Here is a 14661-nt window from a genome sequence, read left to right as displayed (position 1 = left end):
TTGTTTGGTATCTTGTATGTTCCTTCAAGCAATCAAATATATATATATATGGGAAGTCACATTATGAGACAACTGTGGGATCAAACCTGGGAAAGTAGCGACGGACTCTATGGACAGAAGTCTTCGTCCAACAGCGGATAGTTTCCGACAGACGGTTGTGGACGAGACGTCAGCGAGTAAAGCCTCGGCCTGAGACAGAAGATCCTGGCAAAATAAGAGCTGATGTTATTCACACACACACATCATTAACCCGTGTGCGCTCCTTATTTATGAACACACTCATGTTCCTTACAGTTAAAGTGACCGGACACGTAAAATGTTCTATTTTCTTCAGTAAAATCAATGTAATATATTTTTGTTCAATAATATTTTAGCTTTTTTATTTCGCATTTTGAGAGAATTGAATGGTACTAATTAATATTTATGCAATAATTATTATCCATTTTTCTCCATTGAAAACAATAATAATTTTTTTTTTAATTAACAAAGAGGGAAATCTGCCTCCTTCAGTCAAATGACCCTTCAGTCAAATGACCCTTAAAAAATGTATATCATACATGTTAAATATTTAATTCTCCACAGAAAGTCGTGGAAGTTCTGAAATCGTACATTTTTCGAATTTTTTCACGTGCATATCATGTGAACTTGAGTAAATTATTAATTAAATTATTATTAAATTGATTATTCAATTATTATTAAATAATTGAAATATTAACGTAAAATCTCAGAGGTTCAGCTGACAAAAAAGCTTTAGAGAATCCAGAACTAATTTATAGGATATTTTATTATTCCTGGAAGGTTATTGTGATTTCCATTAAAGTGTATATCTGTGTTTTCAGCAACGTTCTGTCAGCCGTCAGTAAAGCTGGATCTGGGGATTGTTCACATCGGTCAGGTGAAGGGAGAGGTCTTTGTTTCATGACTGAACTGAGTCTGTGGCTCGTGTGTGTCAGAGAAACACTAGCGCTGGATATCCACTAGACTGCGCTCAAGGACACCCTGGACTAGCAAAGGTCAAGATTTGTTCACATCAAACACAGTGCTGGTTTGTCCCTGTTTATGTTGCAATCAAATTGCTATGTTGTTAATATAACAATAATATGTTCCTTTAAAAAAAAGCAGAATTATTTTTGTTGTAAATGACAAAATTATTACAATTATGTTAACATGCAAAAAAATATATATATATTTTAATATGCAGCCTTTTCAGCCGATATCCATTAAATGGATATGCTGTTCATGTAAAAAATATAATAGTAATTTATTATTTTTTTTAAAATATATTAAAAAAATGATAGAATTATATTATAAAATTATATTTATTTAAATTATATTTTTTATTTAAATTATATGAACATGCAAATATAATTATTAAAATGATGTCTCTGATGATGAACCTGGAGTGTGGGTCGATCCTCAGGTTTCTCTCGCTGCATCTGCTTCAGCAAACACTTGCTCTCTTCACTCAGATCCTGATCCTGATCCTGATCCTGATCCTGATCCTGATCCTGATCCTGATCCTGATCCGTGACGGGATCCAGCGCGGCCCAGAGGGTGGAGCCTAATGAGAACATGTGACCCTGGAGAACAGAGACATGCTAATTAAATCATACTACATATCTAATCCATTATGGCGCTTTTCCACTGCATGGTACGGCACGGTTCGGCTCGGTACGGTTCGACTCGGCGCGGAACGGTTCGGCTCGCTTCGCTTTTCCACTGCGTGGTACGACTCGACTCGGTACGGCACGGTTCGGTTCGCTTTAGCTCGGTTGCTTTTCCATTGCAGTTAGTACCGCTTCAAAATGGGTGGGACTGATCGTTATAGTTGCCGCCTCTACTGCCATGACATCATTGTAAACGCGCCACATTTCAAACGCACAACACAGGGGATGGTGCTCTTGATTCTCGGCATGTGGATGTTTTTAAATTAAACGTTCTTATAATGGTTTACTATATGGAAGGAAAATTCTTAACGTGTAATTAAACGTTGCGTTCATATTCTGGGCTCATCTGATTTTTTGTACATAGCATAGCCTACTTTGTTATGATTTTAGTATCATAATGATTAATAAATGCACGCACAATTATCCGTGAACTTGATTTGAGCAAATGCCTTTCAACTTGTGTGTGCAAAATTCAGAATTAAATGAATGTGCAGCAATCTTTACAAATAGAGAGTCTAGGCCTAATGTACTGTTTTAGCCTACTGCCATTGAAAAAGCGCATTTAGTTAATGTTATGTTATTTTTTTCCATCTGCCTATGTTGATTATGAAAAGTGAACAGCACGAGTAGAGAGACATAGCGAGTCAGACATAATTTTGACCACTTCATTAAGTTTTGTTTTGTAGAAAACAATTCTTTAAAGTGAATTTCGTTTTGTATAAATTGTATCTTCATTTTAATAATTTTTTCATCAAACAATTGCCTGGATTGAATAAGATGCAAAATAGACAATTTAATCATTGAGGCGCCCGAGCGGTCACTTGCATTGTACGTTAACTGGAGCGCATCTCATCCTCAAATACACAAAGCTTGAAATGTCTTTAAACGAAATAATTCAAAACAAAAAGAAATAGGCTACTCTCTTATGTAATCCATTATGTGCATTTCTCTCTATAGGCGCGTTTACTACGAATATGGCGATCGTCAACTTCATCTTTGCCATGCACAGACACTGACAGAAAACACTTTTATAAATAAAAATCAGTGCACGCGTTTTAATAAAATTAAAACTTTAATTGTGATCATTAAAATAATTGAATATTAAATATTTTGTGGCCAAGGTTTGCTCATTTATTAATAGTATATATATATATATATATATATATATATATATATATATATATATATATATATATATATATATATATATATAGGCTATATATAGGCCTAATTTTATTAAATTGAACAAGCGCAAAATTCAGCATTCAATCAAATATTCAAAAAGACTTAATAATAATAATGTTATTTCAACATAATATCTCGTTATTTCGACATAATGTGCGTGCAACAAGCAAGATGTGCGTTTGTAAATCCGGGGACGCGTGCAGTGATTTTTATTTATAAAATAGTGTTTTCTGTCTGTGCATGGCAAAGATGAAGTTGACGATCGCCATATTCGTAGTAAACGCGCCTATAGAGAGAAATAACATTATTATTATTAAGTCTTTTTGAATATTTGATTGAATGCTGAATTTTGCGCTTGTTCAATTTAATAAAATTAAAACTTTAATTGTGATCATTAAAATAATTGAATATTAAATATTTTGTGGCCAAGTTTTGCTCATTTATTAATAATAATAATAATAATAATAATAATAATAATATATATATATATATATATATATATATACACACACACATATATACACACACATATGTGTGTGTGTGCCCTCAGCACATATGCGTTAAAAATTATCCGGCGCCGCCCCTGACTGCAAGAAACAGTTTACAAGAAACTTTTTAACTGCAAGACACTACAGCGTTGGCTGTTGTCTACTGGCTATTTAAATCTAGCGGGTTTGTCTCGTGCATGGTCTCGTGTCGCAAATACAACGACACTGGTAGTGACGATTCTGTCTGACCAATCAGTGATCTTCAGTGTTTTCACGTCACATTTTAGTACCGGTACGGTACGCTTGGAACCTCAACAGAGGTGGTACCATAAAGCGAGCCGAAGCGAGCCGTACCGTACCGTACCATGCAGTGGAAATGCGCCATAAGCGTGCCGTACCGAACCGAGCCGTACCGTACCATGCAGTGGAAAAGCGCCATAAGGGATTATCTAATATACAGACTATAATAAACCCAAAACCTGATCTACTATCACTAGATGAAATCTGTAATATGAAGTTGTAATGGATCATTTTGTTTAAAAAACAAAAGACACATTTATTTTGTTTTTATTTTGGTTATTAAATAAAACAAAATCACAGGACAGAATGCACCCTAAAATGTAAGTATAATGTTAAAATTGCAAAATTATTAAAATGCTATGAACATGCACAAAAAAGAAGTGTAAATGAACTATAAAAAAGAAGTAGCCTATACAATTAAAATTACAAAATTATTAACATTATAATATGAACCTGCAACAAAATATTATGAAAATGATGTTATATAAAAAAAATATATATACTGGCTTCCATCTGAAAGAAAATGAAGTGTATTTGAAATATAAAAGTGAAGAATAAAATTATTATTACAAAATTAATAAAATGATGTTATGAACCTGCAGAAATATTGTTAAAAATGTTATGAACATGCAAAACAATATTATAAAAATGGTGTTATGAAAATGCTAAAATAATCCATCTGAAAAGTGTATGAAGAATAAAATCAATATTACAAATGTATTAAAATTATGTAATGAAAATGCAAAAAGAAAAAAGACTTGTCTCCATCCGGAAAAAATTAAGTGTATATGAAGGACAAAACTGAAGTATAAAATGAAAAAATTATTAGAATTATGTTATGAACGTAAAACTTTTTTTTTTTTAATTATGTTTCAGTTTTTCCAATAACAGTTTCTTTGAGACTATATTTTCTTCAGGTTTGGTGCGCATCTGAATCCATCAAACCTGACGACTCATTGCTCAGCTCCAATAATGAAACATTGCAATGAAAAGAAGATCAGAAACGTTACAAACAACAGAATCTCACGCAGGTCAGACTCGTCCCTCCAAAATCTGACGATAAGAAGAATCTTAATATCATGATTAAATATACACCTGATCCCAACATACATCTGATCATCAGCAATATTTCAAAATACATTCATATTTAGTAGAGAAACAGAATTAAGGAGCGTTTAAAATAAAAGGCTGTTCATTCCCACTGAAAGAGCATTACATAAGGTGTGTTCATTTCACAAATGCAAACCGCCTACAGCAATTCTGGCTCGTGGTTTTTATTCTTTACTGTATATATATAGATATAGATATAGATATAGATATAGATGTATAGATATACAGATAAGGTAGAAGCTAGCAGGTTATTTCTTTTTTATTTTATTTATTAGTTTATGAAATAAAACAAAGGCTATTCTTCATCTGTAGGCCCAGGACAGAATGCAACAGTCATCCTAAAAATGAAGTATAAGATTAAAATGATTAAAATTATGTTCATGACAATGATAAAAAAAAAAACATTATAAAAATTATGTAATGAACATGTCAAAAAAAGGACTGGTCTCTATCTGAAAAAAATAATGAAGTGTATATGAAGAAAAAAAGAAGAAGAAGAAAATTAAAATGACAAAATTATTAAAATTATGTTCTGAACATACCAAAAAAAGAATGATCTCTATCTGAAAAAAAAGTGTATATGAAGTATAATTATGAAGAATAAAATTAAAATGACAAAATTATTAAAATTATGTTACGAAAAAAAGAAAAGAAGAGCCTCCATCTGACAAAGATTAAGTATAAAAAAAAGTATAAAATTAAAGTGACAAAATTAATAAAATAATGTCATGAAGAGGCAACAAATTATTATTATTTTTTATTTATTTTTTCCAGTTTTTATAATTACAATTTCTTTTATTATTACTCTGTATTACTCTGGTATTACTCTGGTATATGTCCAAAAAGCTTGACAGCATGTTTTTGGTAATTTTGGGGGAAATATGAAACGTGTGTGTGTGTATCAGATGAGGTGAAAGTGCTCCAGAAGAAGAGACGCACTGAAACCTCACGACCGCAGCATCACCATCCTCTCACAGCATGCCATAAGCACACACATGACTGCTTGTATTGTTGTCTACTGTATTGAGTTTTGGGAGGTTTGAGCCCTGTTCTGTCCATTTAGCAAACATTGTTTCTGACCTTGTAAAATAATAGAGTTTAAGCTCACCTCAAACGTGTTTCCAGTCTTATCCAACTCTGGAGGAACGAAACAGCCGTCAGGATCATCTGAGAAAAGGCAAATAACACGAGAGAAATCAAACTACATTTTTACACTTCCAATGCGAGTCATGCTTGTCAATGCAAAAGCCACATATAAAAAAACTGGGAGCTAGCAACACCAATGTCAAGGGTTCGATCCCAAACACAAGCTTGAATATTAACAAATGAATTCACCAGGTAAAGAATGGTACACCTGATCACTAAATGTAATCATGTAAAGAGCCCGTATTATGATATTTTAAAGGTTCCTAATGTTGTTTTGGCGTCTCCTACAACAGGTTCACACGCATCCAATGTCAAAAACACTTTAATGTCCTCATAATATCAGCTCTTTTCTCTCAGTGTCTGAAACTGTTCGTTTAAAGACTCAGTCTCTCTAAACTCCGCCTCTCTGAGAGCTGCTCTGCTCTGATTGGTCGGAAACCAAACACTCATTATCATATCGGAATCTCAGCTCTTGATCACAGTGATATGAACAGTGAGGATGGCGTAATGCTTAATTGAAAAAAGTACGTTTTGTGAACTTGACAGTTCCACATTACTTAATGTTTTTGATTAAGCATAAGGTTTATTTACTTAATAATTTTAAGGCAACGGGTTTCCTAAAAAAAAAAAATTAAGTTAAGTCACCTGATCACTTTTTACAGTGAATTAGACGACTCGTTACTGGAGTTTAGAATCGCTTCTTTCTTTTAGGACACAATAACTCTATTTATCTGCACTTTGAAACTTTGCAGACCTTTCACGTTCAGAAACGCCGCATGACGACGCACACACGTTTAACGTTTAGCATTAGCTGTTTGATCTGATTTTAGGAGTGCTAATAATTGTTATAGTTCACTTAACCAGTAAAACCATCTCAGAAAGAGAAGTCGTATTAACTATGTGTAGAAATGCGCAGAACTATGACAAAAACCCACAGTATGAAAGCTCCAGCTGTGATGTGTAATTATATTCTCTCTCTGTGAATAAGTGTGTAAGTCCTCAGAGGAGCTTTTCTAACTCTCGCTGTCTAACTAGGGCACGTTGAGAAGAGACGCTCTCCTCCAGACGCTTGGATCTGTTAAATAGGTCAGGCGTTCTCCTCCTCAGTATCTCAGATCCTCCAGAAAATACTCGGGCGGAGGAACTCACCGGTATATTTAGAAAGCATACGCTGTGGCCTTTGAGAATGACATTCAGTGTATGAAATGGGCTGCAAACGGGACTAGAGGACAAAACCATTGCTAGTTTGTATGTAGTTCTCATTTGCACCTTCATTTGTACAGTAGTCAACATTTGAAGTGGATCAAAACCTTTCATCAAAGTTATACGTGAATTTTGAACAATACCCGTTCTTGTCTTAGGACAACTTTGATTAACTTTGTCAAATGTTGACTACTGTATTTTACAAGTTGTAACACAAAACACCCTAATCTTATAACAAAATAAGAAGAAACATATGTGATTTGTAACACAGGGAATTTACTGTTTTTACAGTAAATTATATGGTAATTCATAGCTTTTAATTGCAATTTTTACAGTAAAATTACAGTTAACTTTTTCACTAAGGTCCCAATAATTTGTTAAGGCATTAATTAACATTAACTAGCAGTACATTTGAAAGCAGGGAAAGTCCTTTTACTGGTTTTCCCAGTAAATTATGATAATTCATAGTTTTACTTGCAAAAACTATAAATTTAACAGTATTTTACAGTAAAATTACATTTAACTTTTTACACTAAGGTCCCAATAATTAGGTAAGGCATTAATTAACATTAACTAGCAGTACATTTGTTAGCAGGGAAAGTCCTTTTACTGGTTTTTCCAGTAAATTATATGATAATTCATAGTTTTTACTTGCAATTTTTACAGTAAAATTACAGTTAACTTTTTCACTAAGGTCCCAATAATTTGTTAAGGCATTAATTAACATTAACTAGCAGTACATTTGAAAGCAGGGAAAGTCCTTTTACTGTTTTTTCCAGTAAATTATATGATAATTCATCGTTTTTACTTGCAATTTTTACAGTAAAATTACATTTAACTTTTTACACTAAGGTCCCAATAATTAGTTAAGGCATTAATTAATGTTAACTAGCAGTACATTTGTTTACAGAGAAAGTCATTTTACTGTTTTTCAAAGTAAATGTTCTGGTAATTCATAGTTATAACCTGTCAAAACCATACATTTGAGAGTATTTTTACAGTAAAAGTACAGGTATCACTTTACAATAAGCTCCCATTAGTTGATGCATTAACTAACAATGAGCTATACGTTTGTTACAGTATTTATGAATCTTAGTTAAGCAAAGTTTAATACAACCGTTCATTGTTGGTTCATGTTAGCTCAGGTGTATTAATAAGAATGTATTAGCAAATTAACATGAACTAGAATAATAAATGCTGTGGAAGAATTGTTATTATCAGTTCATGTTAACTAATGTATTTAAATAATGTTAACAAATGGAACCATATTGTAAAGTGTTACCAAATTACATATAATGCAATGCTAAACCATTTACAATTAAGTTAAAGTAACATTTTAACAGCATTTTTACTGTAGCATTTTGAGTATTTTTTTAGTCTGTACCAGTTTTATCTTAACATGATCCTGACTCTCTTGAGTTCATTTCCAAATGTTTATCTCAGAGGTTTTAGACTGTCACAAAATGCACATTAATAATGCTTTACGGCATAAATTGCGCACTCGTGGGAGGGTGTTATATCTGTTAATAATTCTGAAAATAAATGCCCCCATTATCCGACTGCACAATAGCACTGAAACACATGTGGGATGCACATGAATAAAATCACACTCTCCCAGCTTTATGAAGACACGTCTGTCAAAGCCATCCATTTGTAGAGATGTGTATAAAAATAAAATAAAAATACATTTAACTTTTTATGAGTTTCCAATAATTAGTTAAGGCATTAATTAACTTTAACTAGCAATGAGCAGTACATTTGTTCACAGGGAAAGTCATTTTACTGTTTTCACAGTAAATTATATGGTAATTCATAGTTTTTACTTGCCAAAACCATACATTTTGACAGTATGTTTTTACAGTAAAATTACATTAAACTTTTTACACTAGGGTCCCAATAATTAGTTAAGGCATTAATCAACATGAACTAGCAATGAGCAGTACATTTGTTCACAGAGAAAGTCATTTTACTGTTTTTTACAGTAAATTATATGATTATCCATAGTTTTTACTTGCCAAAACCATACATTTTGACAGTATGTGTTTACAGTAAAATTACATTAAACTTTTTACACTAAGGTCCCAATAATTAGTTAAGGCATTAATTAACTTTAACTAGCAATGAGCAGTACATTTGTTCACAGAGAAAGTCATTTTACTGTTTTTTACAGTAAATTATATGATTATCCATAGTTTTTACTTGCCAAAACCATACATATAACAGTATTTTACAGTAAAATTACAGTTAACTTTCCCAATAATTAGTTAAAACATTAATTAACATTAACTAGCAATGAGCACTATTTCTTCGCAGGGAAAGTCATTTTACTGTTTTTTACAGTAAATGATATGGTAATTCATATTTTTACCTTGCCAAAACTATACATTTTGACACTATTCTTTACAGTAAAATTACAGTTAACTTTCCCAATAATTAGTTAAAGCATTAATTAACATTAACTAGCAATGAGTAGTATTTGTTCGCAGAGAAAGTCCTTTTACTGTTTTTCACAGTAAATTATATGGTAAATCATAGTTTTTACTTGCCAAAACCATACATTTTGACAGTATTCTTTACAGTAAAACTACAGTTAACTTTTTACAATAAGGTCCCAATAATTAGTTAAGGCGTTGATTAACATTAACTAGCAATGAGCAGTACATTTGTTCACAGGGAAAGTCATTTTACTGTTTTTTTAGCAGTCAATTATATGGTTATCCATAGTTTTTACTTGCCAAAACCACACATATAACAGTATTTTACAGTAAAATTACAGTTAACTTTCCCAATAATTAGTTAAGGTATTAATTAACATTAACTTGCAATGAGCAGTACATTTGTTCACAGGGAAAGTCATTTTACTGTTTGTTTTACAGTAAATTATATGGTTATCCATAGTTTCTTTATGAAGACACATCTGTCAAAACCATCCATTTGTAGAGATTTGCATCAAAAGCAATATTTACAATAAATCCAGGCAAACGCTGTGAGTGTGTTTGAGTCACGAAGCTGATGACTCACCGCTGAGCTGATCCATGAAACACACGTTGCCGTGAGCGTTGAAGGCCAGTGTGTCGGGCGTTACGCAGAGTGTGTGGAAGAGCGGAGAGAGAGCGATGCTCTGTAGAGAACACACACACTCCACACACACCGCCCACAGCTCCTGCTCCGACAGCCCTCTGTCTCTCAGACACAAAATATCAGCCAGAGAAACATTCTCCTGAGGAAATATTGAGTGATTGATCGCATGCATGCATGATGTAGAGAGAGACACATGCAGTGCAATGGGGTTAAAACATTTTCTAATTTAACACACAATGCATCATTAGAAATTATATTACCAGCATAACAGTAACAGTCAAACACACATGCACACAAATACATAAACACACACGCAATGCTAAAAGTGTGGAATAATTAAGGTATTTTAATGTTTTTGAAAGAAAATACAGTAAAAATATTTGATCAAAAATACAGTAAAAATTTAGAAATATTATTATGATTTAAATCAGCTGTTTTCTATGTGAATATACAGTAAAGTGTAATTTATTCCTGTGATCAAAGCTGAATTTTCAGCATCATTACTCCAGTCTTCAGTGTCACATGATCCTTCAGAAATCACTCTAATATGAGGATTTGATGCTCAAGAAACAGATATGATTATCATCAATGTTGAAGACATTCATATTTTTATGTGGAATAAATTCACAGGAATGAATTACATATTAAAATATATTGATATAGATAATAGTTATTTTAAAATCTAATAATATTTCACTGTTTTTACTGTATTTTTTTATCAAATAAATGCAGTCTTGGTGAGCGGATTATTTTATTTTATTTTTTACTTCTGACCGGTAGTGTAAATACACACATAAAGTACAAAACTCCGAAATCTCCATAGTGACCCATTCATTCCAATGGAATATTCCACAGATTACAAAAGACAGATTGTAACCAGTTCCGCTATGATGTCACTAGAGTTTCCGAAATGCATTCAAGGGGAATGTGTGTTTTATGTGTGATTGACAGCTATTTATTGTGTTTTCCTCTCCATTTGAGTCAGAAGCGAGTCTAAAGTGTGTTTGCCTGTAACTGATATGATGTTAGGACATTGTTATGCAGTTGCTAATGTGTTTCGCAAAACAAAACTCTATACAAACTATTTGTGTGTGTGTGTGTGTGTTCTATCCTTCATAAGGAAATAATCAAACATGACTATATAACGGAGGCATGCTCTCGACAGATGGGAGAGTCTTAAGGGGACTTTCTACAAGCAGATCTTTTGGGTCGCAGCTCAGTCTGAGTAATACAATCTGCTGGTTCAGACAGGGATCTGATTCAACAAAAAAACTCTCTGAGCCAAAAACAAGGCCATCTAAGTGATGATGTCATGAGCCTTCAGATGCTTTAACAAACGTCTTTTGTGCCTCGTCTAATATCAGGACTGTGTTTAACTGGAAAAGACACATTTGGGTTTTCCATTAAACTTCGTAGTGAACCTCCAAATTTCCCAAGACAGGAGTTTTCAAACTGGGGTTTGTGGGAATGCTTACAGAAAAAGTTTTTACAGATTTTTTTTTTTTTTACAAATATATAAATAAAAAATAAGATTAAAATAAATAAATAAATGATAAAAAATTATATTAAAAATAAACAAATAAACAGATAAAAATAAATAAATATTAAGAAAATATAAATTAAGTAATATTTTTTATGGAAATGCTTTCAGAAAAAGTTTACAGATTTTTTTTTTTTTTTACAAATATATAAATAAAAAATAAAAAATAAGATTTAAATATATAAATAATCTAAAATTATATTTAAAATAAACAAATAAACAGATAAAATAAACAAATAAATAAATAAATAAATAATATATTTATTAAGAAAATATAAATTAAGTAATATTTTTTGTGGAAATGCTCTCAGAAAAAGTTTTTACAGATTTTTTTATAAATAAAGACTAAAATAAATAAATAAATAAATAAATAATCAAAAATGATATTTAAAATAAATAAATGAATGAATGAATAATATATTTATTAAGAAAATATAACTTAAGTAATATTATTTTTCAAACATTAAATAATAAATTCCCAGTATTAATTGAGTCGTTATACAGGTAATAATATAGATGCCTTTAAAACCTGTCAGAAAAGTGATTATAATGCTTTTGTGTTTATTGATGCTGTGTTTGCATTACAGAGGCAGAAAATCACACAGTACAGTTTTACCTGTAATAATGAGATGACGCACTGCTGGCAGTTTAGCTCTCCGCTTGGACTGAGATATAAATAAATGATTCGTTTGCATGTTTTAGCTGCTTTTTGCTTTTGTATTTTTTATATTATCACTTTTAGTTACACAAACGTGATGGGACAAAGCTGATGTGTGACACCGGTAAAACAACACACACCACACGACTAAACCACTCTCAGAGAGAAACATGTTCTTCATCAATAAAGAATAAACTAGAGCTGCATTTATAGGGCATGAAGATGCTCAACGCAGATGTGAGACCGTAAATAGACAATCTCTCCTGAGAACAGAGGAACTCAAACTCCCTACAACACACACACACACACACACTCTCAAACACACACACTCACACTCTTACACACTCGCACTCTTACACACTCACACTCTCAAACACACACACACACACACACACTCACACACACACTCACACTCTTACACACACACACACACACACACACACACACACACACACACACACACACACACACACACACTCACACTCTTACACACACACACACTCACACACACACTCACACTCTTACACACACACACACACACACACACACACACACTCACTCTCAAACACACACACACTCACACTCTTACTTTCACTCACACACACAAACTTTCTCACACACTCTCACATTCACACACGCACACACTCACACTCAGACACACTCTCTCTCTCTCACACACACACACACACTCTCAAACACACACACTCACTCACACACTTTCTCATACACTCTCACATTCACTCACACGCATGCACGCACACACTCACTCTCACACTCAGACATACTCTCTCTCTCTCACACACACACACACACACACACACACACACACACACACACTCTCTATCTCTCACACAAACACACACACTTTCTCACACACTCTCACATTCATTCACACACGCACACACTCACACTCACACACACACTCACACACACTCTCTCTCTCTCTCTCACACACATACACACTCTCGCACTCAGACACACACTCTCTCTCACACACACACACTCACTCTTTCTCTCTCACACACACAGACACACACTCTCTCTCTCTCTCTCTCTCTCTCACACACACGCACACACACACACACTCTCTCTCTCACACACACACACACACACACACACACACACACTCTCTCTCTCTCTCTCACACACACACACACACACACACTCTCTCTCTCTTTCTCTCTCTCTCACACACTCTCTCTCTCTCTCTCTCTCTCGCTCTCTCACACACTCTCTCTCTCTCTCTCTCACACACACACACACACTGCCCCAGATACACTTGTCCCTGAACCTCCAGAAGTTCTCAACAGTCTGATCTCGAGCTCAACCCGACCAAAGCACTGAATAAACTCTGAACATCATAAGAATGTGTGTGTGTATGTGTGTGTGTAAGATCTTCACCTCTTCAGTGAATCTCTGCTTAAATGCTTTAATTTGTTCCTATTATTTATTTCTCCATAAAGTATATATTCCAAATAAATAATGCATCATGTTTTCACCCCACCAACTTACAGCTAATCTCCTGATGGTCAGATGATAATACATAGGCTAACACATAAAGACTATTATATTCATATGCCATGATATTTACATGCTATCATGTTCAAAGTTCAAAAAAGAACCATGGTTATAATAACAGTGTTAATCATCAGGAGACTGTCAGTCAAGCACCTGTCAATCATCCGTCTCACCTCGTCCTCGAGCAGTGGAGGAAGACGCTCAACTTCTCTTCTCTTCTCCTCTTCATCTTCCTCATCCTCTTCCAGGCACACCACAGCAGAGCCGAATGTTCCCATGGATCTCCAGGATAAATCCACGCGTGTCCTGATGGATCCCGGATCAGCTGGAGCTTCTGCTTCTCCTAGAAACGCTCGTACCCGACGCGACGCGTCACAGATGCGCGAGTTCTGAACATTCTCCTGCACTGCGGATAAAGAGCGCGGATTCAGTGTTTCTTCTGCTGATAATTACCGATGGCAACATGGGAGTTTACTAACTATGCTGTCATGGTAACGACATGCGCGTGCACGCTATTACTACACGAGCCGCGAGCGTCCGAAGTCTGAAGCAGCGCGCGTGCGCAGACAAACGCGCTCCGCATTTTGATCAGATGCGCGCACACGCTACAGTATTTATATATGTTGGTCATCGTGACGCGCATCCGCGTCCCATAAAACATCAGCAACATTTCGTTTCTGGAACGTCTTTTACGCCACTGAAATAGTAAAAGAGTAGGTAGGCCTATTGTATACTGTCAGATTTATATCAGGTCAAGGTTTAATT

The 14661-nt window shown here is 33.9% G+C and overlaps 1 protein-coding gene across 1 annotated transcript in view; it reads right to left on the bottom strand.

Moving 5' to 3' along the window:
- Positions 1 to 14334, bottom strand: part of kndc1 (kinase non-catalytic C-lobe domain containing 1) — a 65347-nt gene extending 51013 nt beyond the window's left edge. The window contains exons 1-5 of the mRNA XM_084390954.1: positions 14070 to 14334; positions 10121 to 10319; positions 5859 to 5917; positions 1398 to 1580; positions 87 to 204 (exon numbers count right to left, since the gene is read on the bottom strand). Coding sequence (XP_084247080.1) covers positions 87 to 204; positions 1398 to 1580; positions 5859 to 5917; positions 10121 to 10319; positions 14070 to 14174 — 664 coding nt within the window. The 5' untranslated portion in view covers positions 14175 to 14334. The remainder of the gene's footprint in view (positions 1 to 86; positions 205 to 1397; positions 1581 to 5858; positions 5918 to 10120; positions 10320 to 14069) is intronic.
- Between the last annotated feature and the right edge of the window lie 327 nt (positions 14335 to 14661).

This window comes from Rutilus rutilus, assembly GCF_951802725.1.
Source record: "Rutilus rutilus genome assembly, chromosome: 20".
In the NCBI taxonomy this organism is placed as follows: Eukaryota; Metazoa; Chordata; class Actinopteri; order Cypriniformes; family Leuciscidae; genus Rutilus; species Rutilus rutilus.
This window is presented reverse-complemented; position numbering and strand designations above follow the sequence as displayed.